General features: G+C 42.3%; 1 protein-coding gene across 1 annotated transcript in view; it reads left to right on the top strand.

The window, feature by feature from the left end:
• ME2 (malic enzyme 2) overlaps positions 1–9987 on the top strand; it is a 99829-nt gene extending 89842 nt beyond the window's left edge. The window contains exons 15-16 of the mRNA XM_089681612.1: positions 4225–4323; positions 9423–9987. Coding sequence (XP_089537738.1) covers positions 4225–4323; positions 9423–9587 — 264 coding nt within the window. The 3' untranslated portion in view covers positions 9588–9987. The remainder of the gene's footprint in view (positions 1–4224; positions 4324–9422) is intronic.
• The last annotated feature ends 15821 nt before the right edge of the window (positions 9988–25808 follow it).

Here is a 25808-nt window from a genome sequence, read left to right on the forward strand (position 1 = left end):
ATTATTAGTATACGGTATTTATATAGCGCCAAAAGGTATGCTCAGCGCTGTACAGTAGCAAGGGGGACATAACATGAGACAAGACAGTAACAATACACTACACGAGGGGTTCGAGGGCCCTGCTCTTTCGAGCTTAGAGGGAGGGGAAGGTGGCACAGGAGGAGATGGCTGTGGGGGATGGAGTGGTAGGTGGAGTGGAGGAGGTTAGTTGTTAGGTGAGGTCGGATGTTAGGTGAGGTTGGGGTAGGCATCCGTGAAGAGGAGGGTTTTCAGGGTGCGCCTGAAGGTGAGGAGGGTAGGTGACAGTCTGATGGATTGGGGTAGGGAGTTCCAGAGGATGGGGGAAGTCCTGGAGAAGTCCTGCAATCGGGCGTGGGAGGAGGAGACCAGGGAGCTAGAGAGCAGGAGGTCCTGTGAGGAGCGGAGGGCACGGGTAGGGTAGTATCTGGGTATCAGGTCAGTTATGTAGTTCGGGGCGGCATTGTGAATGGCCTTGTAGGTCAGGGTTAGAAGCTTGAACTTGATGCGTTGGGCAATCGGGAGCCAGTGAAGGGATTGGCAGAGGGGGGAGGCAGATGTGGAGCGGTTGGTGAGGTGGATGAGTCTGGCCGCTGAGTTTAGGATCGACTGGAGTGGGGATAGAGTTCGTTTGGGTAGGCCAGTGAGAAGGGAGTTGCAATAGTCCAGGCGTGAGATGATGAGGGAGTGAATGAGTTGTTTGGTGGTGTCTGGGGTGAGGAATGTGCGTATCTTGGAGATGTTGCGGAGGTGGAGCCTGCAAGATCTAGATAGCAGTTGGATGTGGGGTAGGAAGGAGAGGTGGGAGTCCAGGGTGACACCCAGGACTTTGGCGTGTGGGGTGGGAGAGATGGTGGCGTTGTTAAATCAATCATGCATCCTATGTCTGCTGTATGCCAACCTATGAACGTGATCCCCATAAGTCACTGTATAAAGTCTTAATACATTCAAAAAGCCCCAACACTTCTGTAGGGAATAATGAATGCACTACAGCATTCCCAAGTTGGTTTCATCCAGAAAATGTTAACAAGAAAAAAACATTTAGTTTTCTTGTAGATAGATACAAAAGATCCAACGCGTTTCGCCAAAAGGGCTTCTTCATGGAAACAAAGGAGCTATGATTTTTAATGTATGTATGTAATTGACCAGCAAAAATACCATATACCTATACTGTATTGCCAAAAGTATTGGGACACCCCTTCAAATCATTGGATTCAGGTGTTCCAATCACCTCCATGGACACAGGTGTATACAATCAAGCCCCTAGGCATGCAAACTGCTTCTACAAACATTGGTGAAAAAATGGATCGCTCTCAGGAGCTCAGTGACTCCAAGCATGGTCCCGTGATAGGTTGCCATCTGTGCAATAAGTCCATCCGTGACATTTCCTGGCTACATATTCCACGGTCAACTGTTAGTGGGATTATAACAAAGTGGAAGCAACTGGGAACAACAGCAACTCAGCCACCAAGTGGTAGGCCACGTAAAATGACAGAGCGGCGGCGCATGATGAAGTGCGCAGAAGTCACCAACTGTCTGCAGAGTCAATAGCTAAAGACCTCCAAACTTGGTGTGGTCTTCAGATTAGCACAACAACATTGTATAGAGAGCTTCATGGAATGGGTTTCCATGGCCGAGCAGCTGCATCCAAATCTTACATCACCAAGTCCAATGCAAAGCGTCGGATGCCGTGGTGTAAAGCATGCCGCCACTGGACTCTGGAGCAGTGGAGACGTGTTCTCTGGAATGACCAATCACGCTTCTCTGTCTTGCAATTCAATGGACGTGTCTGGGTTTGGCGGTTGCCAGTGGAACAGTACTTGCCTGACTGCATTGTGCCAAGTGTAAAGTTTGGTGGAGGGGGGGAATATGGTGTGGGGTTGTTTTTCAGGGGTTGGGCTTGGCCCCCTAGTTCCAGTGAAGGGAACTCTTAAGGCGTCAGCATACCAAGACATTTTGGACAATTTCATGCTTCTAACTTTGTGGGAAGAGTTTGGGGATGGCCCCTTCCTCTTCCAACATGAATGCACACCAGTGCACAAAGCAAGGTCCATAAAGACATGGATGAGTGTGCAGGACAGTCAAGTTCCTCCACCCCAAACTCATAGTCCTGACCTCAACCCCATAGAACACCTTTGGGATGAATTAGAGCGGAGACTGCAAGCCAGGCCTCCTCCCCCGACATCAGTGCCTGACCTGACAAATGTGCTTCTGGAAGAATGGTCCAACCTTCCCATAGACACCCTCCTAAACCTTGTGGACGGCCTTCCCAGAAGAGTTGAAGCTGTTATAGCTGCAAAGGGCGGGGCCAACTCAATATTGAACCCTACGGACTAAGACTGGGGAGCCATTACAGTTCATGTGTGTGGAAAGGCAGTCCGACCAATACTTGGGGCAATATAGTGGCAAATAGTGCAGAGCTTCCACTAAGTTCTGATCAGTGATTTACACAAATAAATGAAGAGCGCAATCAATCCAAATAGTGAACATCTCTGAATAACTTGCTAGTGTATAGTGACACTAAATCACCAGAAACACATAAAATTAAATAAGAAACATAAAATCTATTTGTGAGTCCCATACACCATTCAATTGTCATGCAATCCTAGATGAATCCGTGATTCTCTTCCCAGAAGATGATCTTAACCATGAACACACACCACAGTGCCCTTCACCACACCTCATTGGTGGCCTCTCACCTTTTCTGTAGGACCTCACTGTGCTGAAGGAGGTCAATTGCACTTTATTAACATAAAGACACGGTTTCTCTCGAAAACTCCACACACCCCGATCATCAAATTCTCAGCTCCAGCGATAACACAAGGGAAGCAAGAAATAGGCCAGAAGTGCAGACCACTAATCCAGTTTTATTAAAAAGTTAAAATAACACTCACATTTCAGAAGAGGCAATAGGCATATCTCATAGTACTTATACATATGGAGTCCTGACTCCGCTCAGCGTGATGACGTCACCCACCCTCCTGATGCGTTTAGGCTTTCTCAAAGACTTAAAAAAATATATATATATATATTATTATTATTATTATACAGGATTTATATAGCGCCAACAGTTTGCTCAGCGCTGTACAATATAAATAGAGATATATAGATATATAGACATTGGTTTATATATGAGGTGTGACAATTTAATTCCCCGAATGCCCACAGCCATTCGCACTCCAATGTGTCCTGAAGTGTTCTAACTTGCAACAGGCCTGGGTCAGAAAAAAGGGGAAAAAACCTGCGCTACACCCCAGACAATACAATATGTGAATAAATGTGTGAAAAAATATATATATTCTGAAACAATAGTGAAACTGTTAGTGAACTTCTGCTACTCTTTCCCTGAACACCAGAAAATACAAAACATATAAAAAATGAGTGTACTGTACACTAAAAAAAATCATAAACCATAATAAATCAAATAAATTATATTGTAAAGCGCTGAGCAAACTGTTGGCGCTATATAAATCCTGTATAATAAATACTGCTACAAAATAAAAGTACATAAATTTATTGAAATGATATAAGTCCACATTCACATATTAAATAATTAAAAGTCCCAAAATCCAATAACAATAGCTGTGTGCTAAAGAAATCCTCCAATGGAAAGTGCATAGGTGTCCACAAATGCTTGACACAAAAGAAAAAATCAGCCTCTTACCAGACACTTTGATCAATCAAGAGACCAAACGAGCAGATGGTGTTCAGATCCCACACTGACACCTAGATAGCCGTATCAAGGAGATGAATGGACAACCGCAGGTTCACCTGAATGAATCCATCACATCAGACAGCTCTCCACATCATGCAAGGAAAGGTTTAAAACAGAAGAAGAAAACTTCATAGTGCGACCTGCTAAACCAGCACATAAGTTATTGAAGTATTGCACTTACATAGAGAAGGTGTATAAAGGCAGTGTAAACATTTAAAATTCCCGCGGTGTCAGACCACCAGCCGGAACAAGGTGACGTCACAGAAAGCTCCGCCCGATGCGTTTCTCCAAAAATGACGTCTTCTGGGATTGGAGAACACTCGCAGACCAGCTGGCTCAGTCTTTACAGAGTAGTAGAAGAAATAACACGTGTGTGTCATGGCTGGAATCTGGAGCAGTGAATTAACATAAAATTTTGTGTGAAAATTGGCAAAAGTGCGATAGTCCCTGTTTTGTTTATAAGTTCATTATCTCATTAACTGTTTTCCTAGGCTTTGGCAGAACAGCTAACAGCCGAAGAGCTGGACCAGGGCCGTCTGTACCCACCGCTGTCCAACATCCGCGAGGTCTCCATATATATCGCTGTTAAAGTAAGTGACACCCATCTGCTGCTTCTTCTGGGTCACATCACACTATTAACCTCTTGCCGTCCGCCTGCTGTTTATAAACGGCAGGGCGGTGGCAGTCCAGGGGCGGGTTGCCGTTCATAAACGGCACCCGCCTTTTCTAGCTGTGCGTGCTCCCTGGGAGCACGCAGCACCACGATCCGGTGCCTGCTGTGTCCTCCGGACACAGTGAAACACCGATCGTCGGACGGGACCTCTGTACGAGGTCCCGATCATGTGATCACTGATTGGCCAATCAGTGATCACATGCAAAGTAGTAAGCAAGATGTCACTTGTGACATCATTGCTTACTACGTGTGAAATCTGTGAATGATCACAGAGGTCACATGGTACAAGGCTATTCACAACAGCCTTGTACCATGTGACAAGCTGTGACCAATCACAGCTCACTCAGTACTTCTCAATGACTGCAAGAATGCAGACAGAGAGAAAGAGAAATGATTGCTTTTATATCCTATATGGGTGTAAAAGCAATCAGTGTAAAAAAAAATAAAAAATCTTCATCACCCCCCACAAGTAGTACAGTGTCACCATGGTGACACTGTACTGCTAGGGTGACAGTATGTAAAAAAAATAAATAAAAATGTAAAAAAAAATGTTTAAAAATTATAATTTTTGGTTATAAACTAATTTGGATTTTTTTTTTACTAAAAAAATAACGGAATACATTTTGGCCAAGATTTATGATGAAATATTTATTTGCAAAATTTTATTAAAAAAAACATTTTTTCAAAATTTTTGGACTTTTTCATTTACATAGTAAAAAAAATAAAAATCCCAGTGGTGAATAAATACCACCAAAATAAAGCTTTATCTGTCTCAAAAAAATGGTAAAAAATTCATATGGGTACAGTGTTGCATGACCGCGCAATTGTCATTCAAAGTGTGATAGCGATGAAAGCTGAAATTGCCCTGGACAGGAAGGGGGTAAAAGTGTCCGGACAGGAAGTGGTTAAAGTGCATGTATGGCGAAAACTTTTTTTTTTTTTTTTTTTTTAAGTTTTGGTTAGAGTGGAGGTACAGGAAAGGGATAAATCCTCTCTGTTTTTTTCCTTTGCTGTCTGTATCAATGCGTCGCTTTTTCTCCAGGAGATGCAATAGGGAGTTAAAGGAAATCCTAATGTTAGGGCGTTCTTATCTTACTGAGTTGTCACCACTTGTGTTCTGCTTTCCTGATAGCTCCAAAATTTTCCCTTACTTTCTGTTCTGGGGACATCATCAGGACAAGGACAGGGTGAGTCTCTCTATCAGAGAGACACAGACTACAAAGAAAACTTGGTGGGTGGGGGGGTTTCACCCTGCCCCCACTCTATCCAAGATTTTTAAATCAATTTTACCTTTTACATAGATGCCAACCACTGGAGGATTGTTGAATGCACGATACACCACCTAAAAACTTCAGCAAATGTATTTGTTTTGTCAAAGCAGAAGCCCGGCGGAATAAAATGGTGGTAGCTGCCATTTTGTTGTTGCATGATATTTGCACAACTGTTTATCAAATGAATTTTAGTGCACAAAAACACAGTATGTAAGCCTTAAAAGATGAAGTTGTGTTCAGTAAATGGATACCAAACATGTCTGACCTTAAAGTGGTGGTTGTAAATCAGGGGTATTGAATTAAAATTCAAGGAGGTCCGGTCACTAAAATTTTCTTCTGGCCGAGGTCCACATAGGGTGTGCCCATCAGTGTGCCCCCTTACATTAGGTGTCACCGTCAGAGGGCAACTTTACATCATGTATTCCCATCACATCAGGTGCGCCCATCAGAATGCTCCTTTAAATCAGTTGTCCCCATCAGAGTGCGCCTTTACATCAGTTGTCCCCATCAGAGCGCCCCCTTACATTAGTTGTCCCCATCAGAGTGCTCCTTTCCATCAGGTATTCCCATCAGAGTGCCCTGTTACACTCAAAGTGCCCCTTTCCACCATATTTCCCCATCAGAGTGCCCCTTTACATCATATTCCCCATCAGAGTGCCCCTTTACATCATCTTCCCCATCAGAGTGCCCCTTTCCACAGTATTTGCCTATTTGTGCCCCCTTAACTTAAAATGTGCCCATTAGGGTGCCTCTTAAAGCATGCTGATGGGCACATTTATATTAAGGGGCACTCTGATGGGCACATTTATATTAAGGGGCACTCTGATGGGCACATTTATATTAAGGGGCACTCTGATGGGCACATTTATATTAAGGGGCACTCTTCTGATGGGCACATTTATATTAAGGGGCACTCTTCTGATGGGCACATTTATATTAAGGGGCACTCTGATGGGTACATTTATATTAAGGGGCACTCTGATGGGCACATTTATATTAAGGGGCACTCTTCTGATGGGCACATTTATATTAAGGGGCACTCTGATGGGCACATTTATATTAAGGGGCACTCTTCTGATGGGCACATTTATATTAAGGGGCACTCTTCTGATGGGCACATTTATATTAAGGGGCACTCTGATGGGCACATTTATATTAAGGGGCACTCTGATGGGCACATTTATATTAAAGGGGCACTCTGATGGGCACATTTATGTTAAGGGGAACTCTGGCACATTTATATTAAGAGGCACTCTTCTGATGGGCACATTTATATTAAGGGGCACTGTGATGGGCACATTTATATTAAGGGGCACTCTGGCACATTTATATTAAGAGGCACTCTTCTGATGGGCACATTTATATTAAGGGGCACTGTGATGGGCACATTTATATTAAGGGGCACCCTAGTGGGTACATTTTATATTAAGGGGCACTCTGACGGGCACATGTTATGTTAAGGGGCACTCTGACGGGCACATTCTATATTGTCCCCATCAGCGTGCCCCTTAACATTCAATGTGCCCATCAGAGTGCCCCTGTAAGACTACACCCTACCTTGAGGGCAGACAGGAACTGTGTCAGGATTGCCAGGTTGCTTGTGTACAGGCAGGGAGCGGGAGCCGTAGAGACAGTGAGCTGCAAGGTGCGGGGCGCACACATGATGTCATGTTGCCTTGACGACCGCCCTGCTCAGCAGCAGATCTGTTATTGTGGTCTGGTGGTCCAGAAGGGAGCGTTGCTGGGGCCATTCTCTGACCGCGGTCTGCCATTTACTGACTGCTGCTGTAAATGCTCCGATTTTGAAAATATAAAAATAACAAACATGTCATACTTACCTGCTCTGTGCTATGGTTTTGCACAGAGCAGCTTCTATCTTTCTCCTCTGGGGTCCTTCGCTGGCGTTCACGGCTCCCCACCCCCACTGAGTGCCTCCATAGCAGGCCACTTGCTTGCTCTATTGACACGTAGAGTGCAGCTTGGCCCCGCCCCCTGAAAATGTGAATGACAGCAGCAGGAGCCAATGAGAACTGCCTTACTCTTTGCTCTCTCACTGTTTTCAGCAGTACTAAACGTATGTGGTGCAATTACATTTTGTGTGTGTGTGTGTTTTGCACCGAAATGAAAATTCTGGTGCAGAAACAGATACCAAAATTTCAGAATGCATACAAACTGAAATGTATGTGGGGGTGGGGAGGCTCCAATTTTTTTTTATATTTTTTCTACTTTCTCGTGTATTTTTTATTTTTTTCACTTATGGTTTTATTGCTATCACATAGAGGACCAATAGTCCCCTATGTGATACCATATGAGTGACAGGCCATCTTTGTAGGGGGTGGGGGGCCAGTGTGTGCAAGGAGGGGGCAGGAGAGGAGCAGTGTATACAGTGTGTGTGTGTGTATGGGGTTGCTTTAAAAATATTTTTTTTCAATTTAGAGTTGTTTTATTATAACCTAATTTTTTAACCCCCGACCCCCCCGTTTTTTTTCATTTAAAGCAGAACTTTACCCATAACAGCTTGATAAGAAATAATATTCTTTACCAAGGAACACAAATTCCACAATAATAATTATGCTACCAAAATTAGTGTGTGCTGTAAATAGCCTCCAGCATTGCTCCTGTTTCTTCTTGCTGGAGGCTGCCATTTTGTTGAAGCCCAGAGCCCTGAGCAGCAGTAAATCTTTAGGGCATCAGCAGGTTGGCCTCTACAAATCTGACACAGTGCCTAAAAATAGAAAGCAACTGAGCATGTGCAGAACAGGGTGGGACCGTATATTGCCAATTTTAAACTGTTTTTAAGTGCTTATTTTAAAATATTATACTTCACTATAACAAGAAGTTACATAGTTAGTCTGGCTGAAAAAAAGACAAAAGTCCATCCAGTTCAACCATAGAAAAAAAAGTGATCTAGCAGCACTTAATTTTCTGACTAAAACTTCACTTTACCTTTATTGCTATCACAGGGGGGCTAACAAGTCCACTATGTGATTGCATTGGCAGGTGACAGGTTCCCTTTATGGAGACATCATACGTCTCCCCTGCCCTCCACTACAGCCGAACAAGCACAGTACCATAAAAGTGATCGAGTGGCTCTTTAGTTCCCCAAGTCACTTTTACATGAATGCCAGGAGCTGGCTGGAAGAAGATAATACCAAGCGCATGGCTGCAGCAGCTGTGAGCGTGTTGTAACCCCTTCAATACCAGGACGTTTATTAACATACCTTGTAGATAAAGGGTTAAAGTATGTTGTAAGCCCTGCCTAGTTAAATTACAGAAAACCATCATGTTTTGGCAATGAGGAAAGGGGTGGTGTTCTGTAGTCCCAAGTCAGGAGAGCAGCCTAGGGTGATAGCCAGGGGTGACAACTCATGGGGCCCCTGTGTCCTTGCCCAAACTCAAAAAAGCCTATGAAAAAGGTACCAGGGGCATCTCATGGGGCCCCCTACTGACCCTGGGCTCTCGGGCAGTGCCCGAGTTTCCAAATGGTCAGTCCACCCCCCTGGTGACAGCACTACTCCTTCATATACATGCAGTACAGTGAATGTGGGTTGTCACCCTAGGTGTAGCAGTCATCACATCGAAGGACTGTCTGTTTCTGTTTCTGGGTTTAGTTACACTTTAAATGTCATTCACAGATAAAAAATGATCACAAGTCATATCAGTGAATAAATGCATTCTGTTCTCACATAAAATGGCAGAGGGCTGTGCTCTGAACTTGTCCACCTTTCTTTTTTTTTTTCTCCAGGTGATGGATTTTGTTTACAGAAATGGCATGGCTTTCCATTACCCAGAGCCTCTAGATAAGGATGCCTACGTGCGTTCCAAAGTGTGGAGCACCGAGTACGACTCCTTCTTACCGGATATCTACGAGTGGCCAGAGTACGCATCCAAGCCTCACAAAATGTTCTGACCTGGCAGCTGACTCCTCCATCCTCAGAGATCACTTTATACATGACCACGCATGAAAATTGGGTCCAACCTTCAATTTCCTCGTGCCTTTTACAGCTTCCAAATTTAAATACGCTGTCCTTGACACAGTAAAAAAAAAACCTCATTACCTGAATGTCAAATTTGGCCGAAATGGATTTCTTACTGCAGGTTACGATGTCCCACCAGGTTCCTCAAGGTGCCTGGCTCCCCAGTGGACATCTCCTACTGTTCCCCTCAATCGAAGGCATTCTCTTAATAACTAGTAATGTAACTGCATCTTCTTTTATTCTTTATAGCAGGAGATATCGGATGACAGGCCTCTTGTAGACAGTCCTAGACTTCTTGCTTAACCCAATAAAGGATAAAACCCTACAAGAGTCCTCCTAGGATAGTCCTCGTTGTTTGGGCTCAACCTTTAAAGTAGACCCCCCCAAGACATTAAAATGGCTGGTGCATGCAGATGTATTAACACCATGAGGTTTTTTTTTTTATAATCCCAAGAAGTCTTTTTAAAATCTTACCTTTTTTTCCTGGCACTTCCTTGTTTTCAGTAGGCCCTGGTGATGTAGCCAGGGCCTCACAGGTGCCCCATAGGAAGGCCATGTCATCAGTGCCTTCCAGATCTTGCAGATGCGCCATACAGGTCCTGATGAGACTTGCTGCTGTATAACAAATCGCCCTAGGTCTCATATGGTGCTTGAAAATACAAAAACTAGGGTGGGTTGTCATTGTTCAATAGCAAACCATTCCAGGTCTCTTACTGCACATGTCTGAAGTTGCACGTGTACAATATGAGAGTTGGAGCAGCTTGTACTGTTTAATAGCAAGCCGCTTCAGAGATCGTACTGCCCATGGTACAACATGAGGAAGAAGAAGCCTGCCGCTGGTGACGTACCTTCTGAACAAGGCAGGAATGGGGCACAGGCACATGAGATCCAGTGAGATGAGGCAAACTGGGAACAAAAGACACATTTATACATTTAAAGTGGAGTTTCAGCCCCCGCCACCTCCCAAAAAAAAATATTAAAACTCAGCAGCTACAACTACTGTGGCTGCTGACTTTCAATAGTAGGGAACTTACCTGTCCAGGCATCCAGCAGTGTCCTCACCCCGAGCCGATTCTTCATTCGGATGTTTGGTGCTTGACTAAGGGAAACTGGCAGTGAAGCCTTGTGGCTTCACCACCAGTTTTCTACTGCGCATGCGCACTGCGCTTTGTGAACGGTCTGCAGTCCTCTGGAACCTTGGAAGTGTCCCAGACAGCTGCGGGGGGTGCCGAACCTCCGGCTGAGTTCAGTTGGAAGTGGGAGCGGGTACCTGCTCCCTCCAAAAGGTGCCAAATGTGGCAGCGGAGGGCTGAAGAAGGCAGAAAAGCAGAGCTTCTACTTTTGGGTGGAACTCCGCTTCAAGTTTACTTGTTTCCATATAAAGTATTGGATCACATTGGCAGTTTTTTAAGATGAGGGGGAGGTCCACTTTAAAGTCTTCCCAAAAACCTATTTGTTTTTATGAAGGGAATTTTAGGTGTCCAAAGCACCCCCTACTTTCTTCTAAGATACCTCTGTCCCTTGCTACAGATATAATGGCCCTGGTAGTGTTCAAGCTTGCCTGCCTGCTTCTACTTTTTAAAGATTCCTATTGGACAGTAAGACAGCCCATTATAGTGATGGACCCATAAGAATATATGGGGGCAAGGTAAAGTGGACAAGCTTTATTATCTGGAAGTGTCAGAACTTTGCCTGATCGGAATGACCCAGCATTTGGACACACCTGGGAGCCTGAAAACTGTGGCAAGTTTGAGTTGGGTTCTCTAGGTGCAGGTTGCCATTGCCCATGGACTGTCTGTGCAATTGCGGCAAATTTCATACAGCACGTTGCTTTTAGCTAGCATCATCTTCGCTAATTGTACCCCATCCAAGTGAATGGAACCATGATGCAGCCATATCTAATGCAGCATGGTGGGATTTCCACCAAAAAAAAAGTACAGGTGACCAGGAGGCAGGATTTCACCTCCAAGCCACCTGTCAACCAGCTATGAAAAGTAGTCCATCATGGATCACTTTTCAGGGCTTTCAACAAAACCAGCTGTCCTTGTGAATGAAGCCTTAAAGGTAACTGGTGTCCCATGTGCATTTAGAAAATTTAGTATGACCCCAAATACCATGCCAAGAGTCTAAAGGTAGTGGAGAGGTTGCTGTTGGAAATACAAATGGTGAAGTCTTGGCACTACAATCCTACAAAATGCTCAAGATTATTGCAGCCGAGAGTTTTATGTAGACATGACAGAAAAGTGAAACCTTCTCAAAGGTCTAGGTACCTTGTCCCCAGGTTTCAGCACCAATGACCAAGTTGTGAACTAGGCAGGATAGTGTCTATAGTGGGAGGTAAAGGCATACAAACATTTTTTTTTTTTTTGTTTTTTAATTTATTTAGTCCAGCATGTGTCTGTGTGGCCTGTGCTTTCTCCAACACTGGAATTTATTATGACACACACTGACGTCATTGATAGTAGTGGCATGTGGTTTACTATGTGGACTTTTGCCGAACGCGTTCCAAGACATTCTCACTGCGCTGTGAATTCCAGCCTCATAAAACTACAATTAGGTTTATTCATTGTACAAATAAATGGAAATACCATAAACAGCGCACTCAAAACTATATATGCTCTTAAATAATATATATAAATATAAACAAAATAAATAAATCATTATATAAATAAATAAAATACTGCCACCAAAACAAATTAATATGTGCAAAAAATGTGAGACATCAAAAATAATGAGTCCTAATAAAGTGTAGTCCATATTATTTTCTTCAAAAAATAAATTCGCCACAACTGTTAATTCCTTTGTGCTCAACACCCATTATTTGTGCAAAAATAATGGGTTAAATAATGGGTGTTGAGCACAAAGGAATTCACAGTTGTGGCAAATTTACACTTTATTAGGACTCATTATTTTTGATGTCTCACATTTTTTGCACATATTAATTTGCTTTGGTGGCGGTTTTTTATTTATATATTGATTTATTTATTATGTTGATGGGGAAATCAAGCTTTTTTTTTTTTTTTTTTTCCACCCATGGTGAAAGGAAGGAAAATCGCATAATCTACGGGCTGCTTTAGAGAACCTATACTGTAGTTGCAGTATAGCAGACTGCATCTTCTAAAATGTATAATGTAATGCTAATGGTATTTGTTTTTTTATACTGTGTTTGCAGTGGTTTAAACCTTTTAGACATCAATCGTCCACTTTCCATATCTATTAAAATCCAAACTGTGGAATTTTGGCAGCAAGAGATATGTTCTCATAACATTCCCAGATATGTGTGTGAGTTTTAATATGACAATCGACAATCTGAATGTAATCGGCCACATATGGCTGATTGTTTTATTGAGATTACTAATAGTCATCAGTCTGTATGAAAATATCTTCGTCCAGTTTTAAAAACGGGTCTCACATTTCCCCAAGCTTCTGAAATGCTCACATGCTATCTTAGTAGGTATTGCTTGTTGGTTGAGTCTTCTAGTCCTCTGCTGGAAATGAGCAGGACATGCAGAAGTGTTTTATATACATATACCCTCAGTGACCATTTTATTAGGTACACCTAGAACCTCCCATTCTTTCAGAGAGTTCTTTGTGCAATTGGTATAAAAAAGTGCTGGAAACATTTTTTACAAGGGTTTTGGTTCATATTGCCTTGAAGGCCTCCTATGTTTCCTACACATTGCTTTCCCACATGTCCATGATGTGAACCTCTTCCCAATGGATTCTTACAGAATTTTCTAAATTCTGCCCTTCTGGGTTTTTGGGAGTCTAATTCCTATACTAGCCTTCTTGACCATTTTATTAGGTACACCTGGAACCCTCTATTCTTTCAGAGAGTTCTTTGTAAAACAGGATTAAAAAAAGGTGCTGGAAACGTGTTTACAGGGGTTTTGGTTCATATTGCCATGATAGCCTCACATGCTTCCTACAGATTTGTTGGCCACATATCCATGCTGTGAACCTCTTCCCAATGAATTCTTACTGAATGTGCTCAATTCTGTCCTTAACATCTTCAGAAATTGACATTTGTCACACCAGTTAGCATGTCTTCCAATCTTTAGCCCTGGTTTCGGAGTTTTGGTGGTCCCAATCCCTTGCTAGCCTTCTTGACCTCCTAGCTGTTGGGAGTGGAACTCATTGTGGTCTTCTGCTGCTCTTCAAGGTTTCACATGGTCGGAACAGCCTTTCTGAAGCAGTCTTCTTACTTCTTGTTGGCAAGGTGAACTCAAAATGTTTGTTTTTGGCACCATTATTTGTAAACTCTTGAGGCTAATACATGAAGGTCTCAGGAGGTCTCTGGTTTCTGAGATGCTTTAACTGCCCACAATCATTCCATGGCCAAAGCCACTTGGCTTCTCCATTCTAATGTTTTGGTGAGAAATATCTGAATCTCTTGATCATTTCTGTCTTTAGCTGTAGCTGCCATATTTATGGTAGGCTATTTCTGAGTGTTGATGATAATTAGATCAGTGAGCGCTGTTGATTGGGTAATTTTTTTTTTTTATAGATTTCTTAGTTGTACCAAAATGTGCACCTTTTATTCATAAAATGTAGCTTGTTAAACTGCATTGTGTAGCGTAATGCATTACCTTGCTTTGTGGCTACAATTGGACATTGCTGGCCAAATTCATTACAGTAGGGACTACCCATGTAAATTGAGGATTCACGCAGCAGTAAAGCATGAAGAATACTCAGATTTTGGGCTATATCTATCTGAGTGGTCCTTGTCTTTAGATATTGAGCTGCACATGGCACTGTCTATATTGATTCAATCCAGTTCTAACTATTTTTGAATGAGGATTGGTCTACATATGTTAGACACTCTTATTGTATAAAGGAGGACCAAGGGCAGTAATGATGTGCAATCTAAAGTAAACCCCACCGACCAATCAGATTTAAGTTCACACTGGTAATACAGTTTATATAATGACATGTTCTGTGCCTCAGCCTATTGAATAAGCCGGACGGTAGTCCTTCTGTTCCATACTAGTTGTCACCTAGCAGATGTTGTTGGAGCAGTGCAGTGTTTTATGACGTATTGGAGTTAGTTTTTCGCTATATCAATTTTAAATAGGAAATTTTACTGTATGTTGGTGAATATTCTTTTTAAGATAGTGAGAATTTTATATGCGAGTAACTTTTGACATGATGGTAAGATAATAGTTGCAATCTTTTGTTTTCTTGATGTGCGAATTCTATCTGCACTCTAGTAACTGCCTCTGTGGCAGATAGTGCAGTCAGCATGCCCCGTGAAAAGTGAGAACGTTTGTTTTTTTGGTGGGAACTTGTTCACACCAGATGCTTGTTATTTTGCTGCATTTTACAGTGCAAGAAAGAAGAGACATTAAAAAAATTATCAAATTTACTCAAGCACATTGCATTTGGATGCATAGAAAAATGCTACATATCACAATAAAAGGTGATGCAGTAAACTAAGAAATGAAAAAACGGTTTCAAAAATGTGTTTTTTGGTGGTTTTTTTTTTACATTTAATTTTGCATTTTCTTTAGCATGACAGTTTATGCCTCTAAAGTCATTATGGTGGATTTACTAAAGGCAAATAGACTGCACACTTTGCAAGTGCAGTTGCTCCAGAGCTTAGTAAATGAGGGGAAGCTCTGCTAACACCCATCATCCAATCATGTGCAAGCAATAATGCTGGATTTTAATTTATTTTTATTCCAGGTTCTTGTATAGCGCCATCAATTTACGCAGCACTTATCAGTCCCTAACCCTCAAGGGGTGTACAATCTAAGTTTACTATGAATGTGATTGGGTATTCTTTGCACAGTAAACTTGCCCTAATTTATTAATCTCTGGAGCAACTGCACAGTCTATTTGACTTTAGTAAATCAACCCTATTGTCTTGCTTTCAAAAAAAAGAAAGGGAGAAAATAGAAAGTAGTAGGATATTAGTAGCACAGAGGAATGCTTAAAGCAGAACTCTGGGTAAAAAAAATGTCTCATGCAGTGGGGCAGTGCCTGGGTTAACTGCTTGTTTTGCCCAGGGAGTCCCTGAAAAGGCTATACTTACCCAATCCTTCGAACCTCCCGAAAACTGCACTCCCCCACACCCAGTGGTGGACTGTTCCTGCTGTCCTCACGTTGGGAGCCGGTCTATGGGTGTGATGACGTCCATTCACAAGACCGCTAGCATGCAGGGGGCAGGAGCAGCAGGAACCGCTCTTGCGCATGGAGGATCGTCAGATTAGGTAAGGTACAATATAAATTTTGCCTGCAATTCTGCTTTAAGTTTCATGTCTGAGTAAAAATATAACTGCCTTGACCCCCAGTGTAGGGAAAGGGCTCTTGGAAGATGTATATTTGGGGGTGTGCCTACATCAGTAGGAACTTACCTCCCAGTAGCTGCCCCTGCAAGAATTTTACAATCCTAGCGATTTCACAGGGAAATAATTACATTTTTTCTAAACTAGAGGAGCAAGGTAAAAGAAGGAATGAATGAGGGACATGATCTAGATGATGGGATCGAGGATCGGAGTTAAATTTGGGTCATGCCTGAACATACCCTTTAAGGGGACTATATTGGTGGAATGATCAAGGCCTTTATTTTTTTTTTTTTTCTCACAAAATCAGATGCATGAACCCTTTGTATCAAGATTATTCCAAGCATTGGGTCATTTTAAGCTCATGAATCATTAATATTATGGTTCTGATGGCGATTGGGGCAGCAGGCTGAACCCAAATGTCTATCATATCTAAGAAAAGCAGAACTCTATAGTCAGGGATTTCTTCCACATTTTGAGGCGATGTTTGTTGAAATATTCCACTGGAAGGCACTTCTTCATAGACAATAGCTATGCAATAAATTAAATGGACCAGTTTCATCCTTGAATACTATTTTTTTTTTTTTTTGTTTCATCCTATCAGAGCCTGGCTTTTTCACCAAACTCTAGGACTAAATCTTCAGTCCATCCAAAACTGGTGTTTTAAAACCAATGGTGGGCTGATTCAGCTCCCAGCCTCTTGGAAGCTCTAACAGTGTGCTCTCCATGCCATAATTCCCACCTCCATTCCTTTCCACTTGGAAGTTTTGAGTGTTTGATCTCATCGTTGTGTGTTCCAGGTCATCCTGTTAAATCCTTCATAATACAAAATTAATTTAAAAAATCCAGCTGTGATGGTGAAAACCCTTCATAATTGACGGAGCAAGTATGCAAACTCAGGAACTGGGCACAGAGATCTCACCAATAGGGTCCCCGAGAGACAAAAGGAAACTATAAGGTGGTTCAACTTCCCCCACATCTAAAACCTGAAACACCAGTTTTGGGTTGACCGCTCCATGTGTAACAAGCGGTGTGGTGTCCTGGTCCTAAAGTTGTGATTTGAGCCCTTTCATCTGATAAACCCCACATATTCCATCTATTTCTGGTTTATTTTTTTCTTGATTTAATCAACATTCTGGTGATTTATTATCACCATTCTAAGGAAGCGGGTTTCTTATTGACCAAAATCATAATGCTTTGCAGTGTTCCCCACTGTATTATTTTCTTTCCGCCATATTGAACATCCGTCCAAAGCCGCAAATTTGCAAGCACTGTGAATCACGTTGCGGTCAAGCTCTACTTCCAGCCACAATTCTCAGGGAAAGTTTTAAAACTGTTCTTTTTGGTTATTCAGATTGCAGTAGAGTCTGTCACCTTCTCAAGCTGGCCGTACACTGTTTTGTTGTGTCCAGCCAGCCAAAAAAAACAACAGATTCCTCCAACCACAGAAACTGGGTGGATGAAGGAACCACCCCGGGACATTTTATTCTGTCGGTGGCACCCAGTGATTGGTTTGAAAATTTTCAATATAGCTGGTAAGGTCCACCGGTCCATGACTACTGTTGAGTGGTTAAGCCTACATACTGGACAAAATTCGTCCAGCCCTTGCTGGACTGGCCACATTTCCATCAGTGTATGGCCAGCTTGATAGAAACAGAAACTATTTGAATGTAATGAATCTATTGTCTGCATTCATATGAATACTTGTTTGGCTCACACAATGGCTGCCCGTGGGCCAGCAAATGAGGGAACAACTGAAAATGAAGGATCACTTAGAGCAATGCTTTCCAAAATTCAGATGTGACCGGTTTATAAGGATTTTCTGTTTTAGCCTTTATACATGGTCTTAATTTTATTGTACATGTGAACTTTGTTTTTTTTTTTTTAATTGATCAATAAATGAATATGACAAAATGACTTGTTTGATCTTTAAAACCATAATTTTGTGCATCGGTACAGATATGAATTTGTCATGTACTTATTTGTTTTCTAGTGGATCAAGATATTCAGATACAGGAATTGCCACCAATGTTTGTATATTAATATTCACCCGTGAATCATGTGTCGTACCTACACCACAGGACCAATAATTTGTGGACAACCCTGAAAATGGTTGAGTTCACGTGTTGTCAGTGATGGGTACTGGTGATCCTAAAGCCTACAAAGACATATTAGACAATTGTGAACTTCCAACCTTGTGACAATAGTTGGGGAAGGCACTTTCTGTTCCAGCATGACTGTCCCCTGTGTACAAGGCAGCTCCATAAAGACATGGTTTGATGAGTCTGGTGTGGAGGAACTTGCACAAAGCCCTGACCTCCAGCCTACTGAGCACCTATGACATGAGATGGAATGCTGACTGCAAGCCAGATCCTCTCCTCCAACGTTACTACTTGACCTCATAGGTTCACTTTGGTGGAATAGGTGCAGATTCCCTCAGACACACTCCAAAGACTTGTGGAAAGCCTTCCCAGAAAAGCATTATAGCCACAAAGCAGGTGGGGGGGGGGGGGGGGTAACTCTATAATATTGGCCATGGTTTGGGATTTCCAACAAGCTGATATAGGCTTAAAGTGATACTACACGTTTTTTTTTGTTTTTGTTTTTTTTTTTCCCTGTAAAATAACAAACATGTCTATACTTACCTGCTGTGTGCAGTGGTTTTACACAGGGCATTCTGGATCCTCCTCTGCTCAGGTTCCCCGCAGACTCTCTGGGCTCTTCCTTTCTGTTGGGTGCCACCACAGCAGGCAACTTGCTATGGGGGCACCTGCTGCTCCGTTTGTCCAGTCACACAAGGCGCCCCTCTCTTGGACCCCCCCCCCCACCCGCTCTCCTCATTGGCTGGCTGAGTGTGATTGACAGGAGTGAGAGCAATGGCTCCTGCTTGCTGTCTCATCCAATGAGGAGGCAGAGTTGCGGGACAGCAGAGGCTGTTGTTCAAATCACTGGATCTCGATGGGGCTCAGGTAAGTATTAAGGGGGCTGGGGACACTGCTGCACACAGAAGGTGCACAGAATGCATGAGCGTAAAAAAACCTTGACAACCACAGGCCTGGAACAGTGTCGGGGGGGGGGGGGGGTTGAGGGGGGTGGGCTTTGGAGGGGAGCTCAACTGAAATCTGGGGGTGGGAGGTGAAGGGAAATCTGTAAATGTAGGTTCCTGTTTCAGAGAAAAATTTCTGAGAGGGGATTTCCCCTGACTTTCTATTGTGCATTTGGGACAGGAAATGAGGTGAAAGCTCCCCAGTGAGACACAGCAAAAAGAAAACCCTTACAGGGGCTTCTGATTATTCTCTAGTCAATCCAAAAAGCAATTTGGCCACAGATACACCCTAAAGTGGTTGTAAACCCTTTCATATACCCAGTGAAGTGACTGGCCTCAGGTGATACACAGAGATGAAACAAATCCTCCTACATAAGTTGTACCTGTTTATCTGCAGTCTTCTCCTCTGCAGCTGCTCAAAGTGCTGAATTTAAAAAGCTTGTCTGAGAGTTCAGAAAAAAGCAGGTGAGGACCTGAAATTGAACACTGCAGAGCTCACTGAAGAGTGCTCTGAGAGCTGATTGGATGGAAGAGACCCCCCCCCCCCCACATACAGCCCATAGGATTAGAGCTGAGGCTGTCATCCTGCTAGGTCTCTCCCCTGCCACCATTTTTCTTTTGGTGTCAGGAAAACTCATCAGAAGCAACTCATCCTTATAGCAGAGGAGTGAGGCAGTGGTCAGAAATGACACTCCGTGCTGGTAACTGAGACAAGTCCACACTATGGGATATGCTTTGTTCAGATTTCATGCCTGAGGTTTACAACCACTTTAAGGGCATTTTGCAGGCATTGAGTACAAGTCATCATTCTGTACAAACTGGTTAGCGTATCTCCTAATTACCACCAATAATAATTAGCACAGATTACAACATGTCTCCACTGAAAGCGGTTTCTAGCTGTATCTAATGATGATTTCTAATTTCCCTAATGATGCTTAATTGCTGTTATTACTCAGGTGGTTTCATATCCAGTAGTGCGAGGGCAATCAGGCAGTAGATGTTGATTTTGCTGTCATTAAAAGCCTATTTACGTCCTTATGGTATGTTAACATGCGTGATGACGTGCATTTTGTTAAAGCAGGCCATTGAAAAATGAATGGGCTGCCAACGCACCGATTTGGTAAAAAGTGTACATGATCCCTTTTTTTGTAACGTGGCACGCCACAACACAAATACTGCGCATTGCCATGTGTTGCTGCATGCTACAATGCAGGTGCATTGGGGCGCCATTCAAAATGAACCGCAATGCAGTAACGTACGTATAACCACAACACAGAAATGTAAATGGGTCCTTTTTGTTTTTCTTCACACTTCTGAAGATACAGTAGAATATTAATGTATTTCAGGCCATAACAAACAAAACAGGGTTATATTTAATAAAACGGACACAAAAAAGTTCTTATATTTGGATGTTCTCTAGATCTTTCCGGTCCTATGTTGAGGTGCCCAAGCTTGACTCTGAGATCTACTACAGCCTTCTGTAGTGATGTGCAAATTGGTTAGCTAAGGGCCTATTCACACCAGAACTTGCAGACTGTCTATGCAGTTAAAGTGCAGTCCAAAATGCAGCCAACTGCATTCCACTGCGTTCATTGTCCAAGGGCCCTAAATCTCTTAGAATTAGTTCCAGTGTGTCTTTCATTGACTGACAGTCTAAGTTTTGTCTAAAAATGTATTCGTTTGAATGTTGGAGTCAAATTGATGATTCTAAGCAATTACAGAATACGTCTAAGCATCTAGAGCAGACCCATCAAACTCAAGTCCAAGGATGAGCTGCAAAGGTGGTCACGTCTTTATCCCTGGGCTGTAGTTTGACAGATGACAATGAGCAGACCCATCAAACTGAAGTCCAAGGATGAGCTGCAAAGGTGGTCACATCTTCATCCATGAGCTGTAGTTTGACAGATGACAATAAGCAGACACACCAAACTCAAGTCCAAGGATGAGCTGCAAAGGTGGTCACATCTTCATCCATGGGCTGTAGTTTGACAGATGACAATGAGCAGACCCATCAAACTCAAGTCCAAGGATGAGCTGCAAAGGTGGTCACATCTTCATCCATGAGCTGTAGTTTGACAGATGACAATAAGCAGACACACCAAACTCAAGTCCAAGGATGAGCAGTCAAGGTGGTCACATCTTCATCCATGGGTTGTAGTTTGACAGATAACAATGAGCAGGCACATCAAACTCAGTCCAACGATGAGCTGCAAAGGTGGTCACATCTTCATTCATGGGCTGTAGTTTGACAGATAACAATGACAATTGGAATATTTTATGGGCTGGCTAAATTTAGGGGTTAATTTACTAAAGGCAAATGGACTGTGCACTTTGCAAGCTCAGTTAGTGAAGAACTTAGTGAATGAGGTAAAGCTTCACTTTGCATAGAATACCCAATCACGTGCAAGGAAAAAACACAGCATTTTTGCTTGCCCATGATTGGATGATGGAAGTCAGCAGAGCTTCTGCTCATTTACTAAGCTCTGGAGCAACTGCACTTTGCAAAGCGCACAGTCTATTTACCTTTAGTGAATCCACCCCTAAGTCTAGTGTTCTGCAGTAATCGTCTGAGCTGCACTTTGCTTGTTAGGTCTGTTCAGTTTGATCCCTAAACCTGGTGACTGATTGCTTCTGCCTGCTGCTGGAAGACCGTTCAAACAACAGAGTTGGAGGATATAAATATTTATTGGACCTTTGCCAGTCCCTAGGAGGCTAACCCACAAGGTGTGGCTGGGGAAAAGATAAATATTTGGGAGGATCTGATCAGGGCTCTCTCTTCCCCTGGGGCTTCCCCTTGTGGAGGGAGCCTGTGTGTGTTCCAGAACTACTGCTACTGGGCAGGTGCCCTGTGCTTAGGGCCTGAAAGGTGCTGCCTATTGGAGCTGGGATGGAGAAGGAAACCTTCGCTGAAGAGTGTTACAAGGGAGCCGGACTAGAGCTGCCACCTGGACATTGTGAGTAGGACATTTTGCCCATAGCTCCAGGTACTGCAGTGTTACTGAGGGTTAGCTGCCAGACGTTGCTGCTTGGGCTGCCCTTAGTCGCAGATTTGCTGGATATCCCCTCTATACTCAGGATTGTTTTGGGGGGCTGTTACTATATTACCCAATACTGCTGGGACAAAGACTTTTCAAGAAGCTGTCTTCCAAGATCTATGTGTGCTTCTGAGTATCCTGCACCCGCATCCTACCAGAGGTGTAACTAGAACCTTCAGAACCAAGAAGGGCCACCCTGACCACCGGGGCCCTTTCGTCTAGTCCCGGGCCCTTCGTTTCAATGGGTGTCATCTCAATCAATGCGACTCAAGTCTCGGCGACAAAAAAAAAAGGTTCCTGCATTACTTTTCTGCGACTTTAGTGTCATAGACTGCAATGTTAAATCACAAAAGTCACGAGGAAATCGCAAGTTTCATGGCTTTGGGGCCTTACAGTCCTGCAGCCCCCCAACGGCAGCGGAACGCTAGGGCCCAGTTGCAAGTGCAGTCTCTGCTACCCTGGTAATTCTGCCACTACATCCAGCATTTATTCAAGATCTGCAATAAAAGGTAAAAAGATCTCTATAGACTGGAGCCTGAGTTTGTCAATGTGCTAATGGGACTGGGAACTGGAGGGGCAGTCTCTGAACACAAGGGGGACCCAATATATTTCCAGTGGCCCCTACAGGGGTTAGCGCCACATTTAAATACAAGCTTTTAGCCCCAATTCACACCAAATGCGACATTGAAATCCTGCTACTTCACTTGAAGTACCATGATCTGAAAGCCGCAGAAAGCAATTTCATATGCGACTTGCCTGACATCCAGGGGCGGACTGACCATTTGGAAACTCGGGCACTGCCCGAGGGCCCGGGGTCAGTAGAGGGCCCCATGAGATGCCCCTGGTACCTTTTTCATAGGCTTTTTTGAGTTTGGGCAAGGACACAGGGGCCCCATGATCCCCTATTGCCTGGGGGCCCCATGAGATGTCAGTCCGCCCCTGCTGACATCTGTGCGACTTCATGCACACATATCAATGCAAGTCACCTGAAATCGCAGAAAATAGTGCAGGAAGTATTTTAAAAATCGGTGCAACTCCAATGGTTCTATTGCCAACAATAGGGTGCGACTTGTCATGTGCAAAATGGAAAAATTCATTTCCATTCATTATTTGACTCATTTCGTTTAGTTAAATTCGTTTAATTCCTTTTTCGGAAGTTGTTTTGTTTAATCGAATTTGGCCGAATTGGAAATTTCGAACGAATTCTAATTTTTTATCGAATCTGTTAGAATTCTTTTCAAATCCGTTAAAATTATTTTCGAACGTTACAATCCATAATCCTCAATCCATGTGTTTTTGATGGTATATGGGGCTGTATGAAGAGTTGCGTGACCATCTTGGAAATTTCTATTTTAGCAAAATTTTCACAGTGCCTTTGTTGGTCACTACTCACGTCACCATAGTGCAGATCACATTTTTTCGTACAGTATTTGTCTTTTCTAATCTATTCTATTATTTCCTATTCTCTTCCAATGTATTCTGTTCAAATTTTTTCTATTCAAAATTCGAATTTCAGAAGGCAGTTATATTCTTTCTATTTTATTCTATTCTGTTTTTTCTGTACTGTTCTATTCTATTCTTTGATTCTCTATTCTAATCTTTTTTTTATTCTTTTCTATTCTATTCTTTGATTTTCTTTTCTAATCTTTTCTATTCTATTCTAATGGATTCTATTATTTTCTATTCCTTTGTTTTCTATTCTGTTCTGTTTTACTCTATTAGTTTCTACTTGATTCTATTCTTTTATTCTCTATTCTATTTTCTTCTTTTCTAATTTCTTTATGTTTTGTTCTTTTTTTTATTCTATTTTTGCTTTCAAATTCAAATTGTTTTTCGAATTTGTTTTCAAATTTTATTTTATTTTCAAATGTGTTTTCAAATTTGAATCAATTCAAATTTCGGCTGAATTTCGTTTCATTATTTCAGATTCGTTTAAATTTGTTACTATTGTAATTCGTATACATCCGAATCTCCGAATAATGGAAAATGAGTCTGACTTTTGAGTCGGAACTAAACGAACTACATGTCTGCTTGTCATGTGATTTGGAACTGTTAAATCGCATGACAAGTCGGACCGGTGTGAACCGAGGGGGAACTGAAATCTCTGACTAGCTGCGCCTTCTTTATCTCCGATTCACAGCAGAGCACCGAATTTAATTCAATTCATTCTGTTGTTTTTCTGTACTATTCTATTCTATTCTTTGGTTCTCTATTCTAATTTTTTTTTTGCACACTATTCTTTGATTTTCTGTTCTAATCTTTTCTATTCTAATTGAGTCTTTTCTTTTATATTCCTTTATTTTCTATTCTGTTCTGTTTACTACTATTTTCTACTCTATTCTGTTCTATTCTTTTATTCATTATTCTATTCTCTTCTTTTCTATTTCTTTGTTTTGTTCTTTTTTATTATTCTATTCTTGTTTTCAAATTTGAATTGGTTTTGAAATTGGTTTTCAAATTTGAATCAATTAAAATTTCGGCCGAATTTAGTTTCATTATTTCAGATTCGTTTAAATTCGTTACTATTGTAATTCGTATACATCCAAACCTCTGAATAATGGAAAATTTGTCCAAAGTTCGATTCGGAAAGAAACAAACTGCACAGGTCTGCTTGTCATGTGATTTGAAACTCTTAAATCGCATGACAAGTCGGACCGGTGTGAACCACGATGTACCGAAATCTCTGACTAGCTGCACCTTCTTTATCTTAGATTCATAGCAGAGCACCGACTTTAATTCAATTCATTCTGTTGTTTTTCTGTACTATTCTATTCTTTGATTCTCTATTCTAATCTTTTTTTATTCTTTTCTATTCTGTTCTTTGATTTTCTGTTCTAATATTTTCTATTCTATTCTAATGGATTCTATTCTTTTCTATTTCTTTATTTTCTATTCTGTTCCCTTTTACTTTAATTCAATTCATTGATTAGCTGCCCCTTCTTTAACTCAAACTCAGTGCACAGATGCACGGTCTGCAGCATAAATTCTAGAAGTCTGAATAACTATATGATAATCTTGGGTGATGATATAATGAATACTTAAGTCCCTTTTGAGGAGTTGATGCCTATAGGTAAAGCATGGCAGTGTTGGGTCACAGTCTGTAGACAAAATAAAGTTTTCCAGTGCAGTGGGACTGTGCCGGCTCTGCACCAGTTAACTGCTTGTGTTTGTCTAGGGGAGAGGAACCTTCCAGAAGAAGTCTGGTCAGGCACCAACCAGGCTCCAGCAGTCTTCAGTTTTGGACTGTTCTGACATCTTCAAGCTCAGAGCAGGCCCCATAGATCAGGAACAGTCCACCCCTGGAGAGCAGGGGAGACTGGTTTTCTGGTGGATCGAAGGATCGGGTGAGTATAAGCTTTCTCCCCACCCCTAGACAAAGCCAAAAGTTGACCTGTGCAGTTGGCCTTTGAGGACATGACCATTATGACAGGTACAGAAGATGCCACATTGTGGTGGGAGGTATTCACCTGCAGCTTGCTGAAGGTCTTCTGAGCCCACTGAAGGTGTAGCCAGGGAGATGTTTGTGGACCTGTTGGCTTTATGTTTGACACTCATTAAATAGACTGACCAAATAACCCATCTCTTGTCATGTAGAAGAGTAAATCCTCTGTAAGGACCATCGATGCACAACACAGGCAGCGTGGAAAGCCATTATGAGAAGGAAACAGAGCCTGTGTGGATTTTTTTCTAGGCAGGCAAAGTCATGATGTGACCTAAACAGCCATTATTAGGGATGCACTAATACCGGAAACTGATCATTTGCATTTTGTATTGACGCAAATTGCACCG

This window comes from Staurois parvus, unplaced genomic scaffold (assembly GCF_062004578.1).
Source record: "Staurois parvus isolate SC_StPar_1 unplaced genomic scaffold, SC_StPar_1.0 ptg000272l, whole genome shotgun sequence".
NCBI lineage: Eukaryota > Metazoa > Chordata > Amphibia > Anura > Ranidae > Staurois > Staurois parvus.